Below are 3,038 nucleotides of genomic sequence, written 5' to 3'. Positions count from 1 at the left end.
AGGAAACACGGTATCGTCAGAGATACTTGGACTTGATCCTGAACGACTTTGTGAGGCAGAAATTTATCGTCCGCTCTAAGATCATCACATACATAAGAAGTTTCCTGGATGAGCTGGGCTTCCTAGAGATCGAAACTCCCATGATGAACATCATTCCCGGGGGAGCTGTGGCCAAGCCTTTCATCACCTATCACAATGAGCTGGACATGAACTTGTATATGAGAATTGCTCCAGAACTCTACCACAAGATGCTGGTGGTTGGTGGCATTGACCGGGTTTATGAAATTGGGCGCCAGTTCCAGAATGAAGGGATTGATTTGACTCACAATCCTGAGTTCACCACCTGTGAGTTCTACATGGCCTATGCAGACTATCATGACCTCATGGAGATCACAGAGAAGATGCTGTCAGGGATGGTGAAGAGCATTACAGGCAGTTACAAGATCACCTACCACCCAGATGGGCCGGAAGGCCAAGCCTACGAGGTCGACTTCACCCCACCCTTCCGAAGAATCGGCATGGTAGAAGAGCTTGAGAAAGCCCTAGGTGTGAAGCTGCCAGAAACCAGTCTCTTTGAAACTGAAGAGACTCGAAAAATTCTTGATGATATTTGTGTTGCAAAAGCTGTTGAATGCCCCCCACCTCGGACCACAGCCAGGCTCCTTGATAAGCTCGTTGGCGAGTTCCTCGAAGTGACATGCATCAGTCCCACCTTCATCTGTGATCACCCACAGATCATGAGTCCTTTGGCCAAATGGCACCGCTCCAAAGAGGGTCTCACGGAGCGCTTTGAGCTGTTTGTCATGAAGAAGGAGATATGCAGTGCCTACACTGAGCTGAATGACCCCGTGCGGCAGCGGCAGCTGTTTGAGGAGCAGGCCAAGGCCAAGGCTGCCGGTGATGACGAGGCCATGTTCATAGACGAGAACTTCTGCACTGCCCTGGAATACGGGCTGCCCCCCACAGCCGGCTGGGGCATGGGCATCGATCGGCTCACCATGTTTCTCACCGATTCCAACAATATCAAGGAAGTACTTCTCTTTCCTGCCATGAAGCCAGAGGACAAGAAGGAAACTGCCGCGACCACTGAAACCCCAGAGAGCACAGAGGCCAGCCCCTCTGTCTAGAAGGCATATGCAACTATGGCGTCTGCATCTCAGCAGATCTGGTCTGAGGGAGCCATTCCTGTGTGGCGCCGTCTATCTGCCCACTGCAGCCCAACCTCCACAAGAGAGAAGAATTAAAGAATTTCTTTTTATTCCTTGTTACCAAATAAACCATTTCTCTCTTTAAACAAACAAACAAAAAAAAAGAGTATATGGTATAGATTAGGATTTTTAAAAGGAAAAATATTATTATTATTATCATCATCATCATCATTGCTTTACCCCTCACCCGAAGCTCTCACTCCTCTCTTCCCAGTCCCTCCCCCTACCTATCCTATATTCTCCGTACCCCCATCCATTCTTCCTCTTCAGACAAGGGCAGGAATCCTATGGATATCAAACAAACATGTTTGCAATAAGACTAGGCACCTCCCCTTGTATTAAGGCTGAACAAGGCAACCAGTAGGAACATAGGGTCACCAAAGCAGGCAAGAGTCAGAGACAGCCCTGGCTCCCACTGTTAGGACTCCCACAAGGAGCCGCACAACCATAACCTATGTGCAGAGGGCCTCGGTCAGTCCCATGCAGGCTCTCCGGCTGGCAGTTCAGTCTCTGTGAGCCCCTAGGACGTTCTGTGGTTTTCTGTGGTGTCCCTGACCCCTCAGGCTTCTACAAAGCTTCCTCCTCATGTCAGTAGGATTCCACCTGATGTTTGGCTGTGGGTCTCTGTGTCTGTTTCCATCAGTTGCTGGATGAAGTCTCTCTGATGACAACTGGGCTAGACACCTATCTATGAGTATAGCAGAGTATCATTGAGAATCACTCCTTTCTTTCTTTTTTTCTCTTTTTCTTCTCTTTTCTTTCTTTTCTTTTCTTTTTTTTTCTTTTTCTTTTTCCTTTTTCTCTTGCCAGTCATGTTTAGCTCTATCTAAGGTCTCTGGGCTCTCCACCTTCTGGTTCCTGGCCCTCCAGACACTGTCAGGGGTAGATTCTCTCTCATGGTGTGGATCTCAAGCTGGACCAGTCATTGGTTGGCCACTCCCACAATTTCTGCACCACCCAGTCTTACTTTCTTAAGGGCTAATGATGAAAATTTTAATTTTAATAAGCCCTAGAACATTTATACAAATTCATGAGGCTAGAGAATTCTTAAAATCTTACAAAAGGGAGATTGATATCAAATAGACACCTTTCTGTCCTTAGTAATTCTGTTAGCATAAAGATTGGAAAAAATTCTTCCTGTTGCCTGATTTGAAAAGCATCCTATCTGAGGCTCCAGGCCTGAAAGCACTTATGTCTGTGGATGAGAGAGTTAGGTGTGCTGGGGTGTCTCTCTCAGTGTGTAAGTGAGTCATCACGACTGTGCCAAGGGCTCTAAGTGTAACTGTCACATGCCTCGGTGAAGGAAGATCTGTGTTTCACCAAATCAAAAAAACAAACAAACAAACAAACAAAACAACAACAACAACAACTATTTTTTTAAAAAAAGAGAAAATTCTTATTTACTTTCTCATGAAGGACTTGTTCAGAGGGAACCCTAAGGCATGAAAAGGGTATTATTTCTAGACACCGTTTCCAAAAATGGAGTAGGCTAAACCATTTTATGTGGCTTATGAGTAAACATTTTATTTGAATAATTGTGCATCTATTTTTGTCATTCTCTCTTCCCCTCTCCGTTTAACCTTCACAACCTCAGTACTGCAGTCGGCCTGTCTGGTTTTATACACAGCATCTATCAGCTTTCTCCTGTTGGCCCAGCCTAGGCCTCGAAGGTCAACGTCTCTAAGAACTCTCGCTTCTGCCTTCTGCAACTCACAGTACACAGGGCAGGCAAAAGCTCTCTCTGCAGAGCTTCCCACAAAGCAAAGCCTTTCCCAGTAGACAAAAAACAAAGGTGACAGCAAAAAACTTGCTTTCTGGTTTTTTTTTAAT

General features: G+C 45.9%; 1 protein-coding gene across 1 annotated transcript in view; it reads left to right on the top strand.

The window, feature by feature from the left end:
- Positions 1-1,288, top strand: part of LOC110291007 (lysine--tRNA ligase-like) — a 1,922-nt gene extending 634 nt beyond the window's left edge. Inside the window, exon 2 of the mRNA XM_021157945.1 lies at positions 3-1,288. Coding sequence (XP_021013604.1) covers positions 3-1,127 — 1,125 coding nt within the window. The 3' untranslated portion in view covers positions 1,128-1,288. The remainder of the gene's footprint in view (positions 1-2) is intronic.
- Positions 1,289-3,038: the final 1,750 nt, after the last annotated feature.

The sequence above is a fragment of the Mus caroli genome, chromosome 3 (assembly GCF_900094665.2).
Source record: "Mus caroli chromosome 3, CAROLI_EIJ_v1.1, whole genome shotgun sequence".
Classification (NCBI taxonomy): Eukaryota; Metazoa; Chordata; class Mammalia; order Rodentia; family Muridae; genus Mus; species Mus caroli.
Note: the sequence above shows the minus strand (reverse complement) of the source record. Positions and strands in the feature narration are given on the sequence as shown.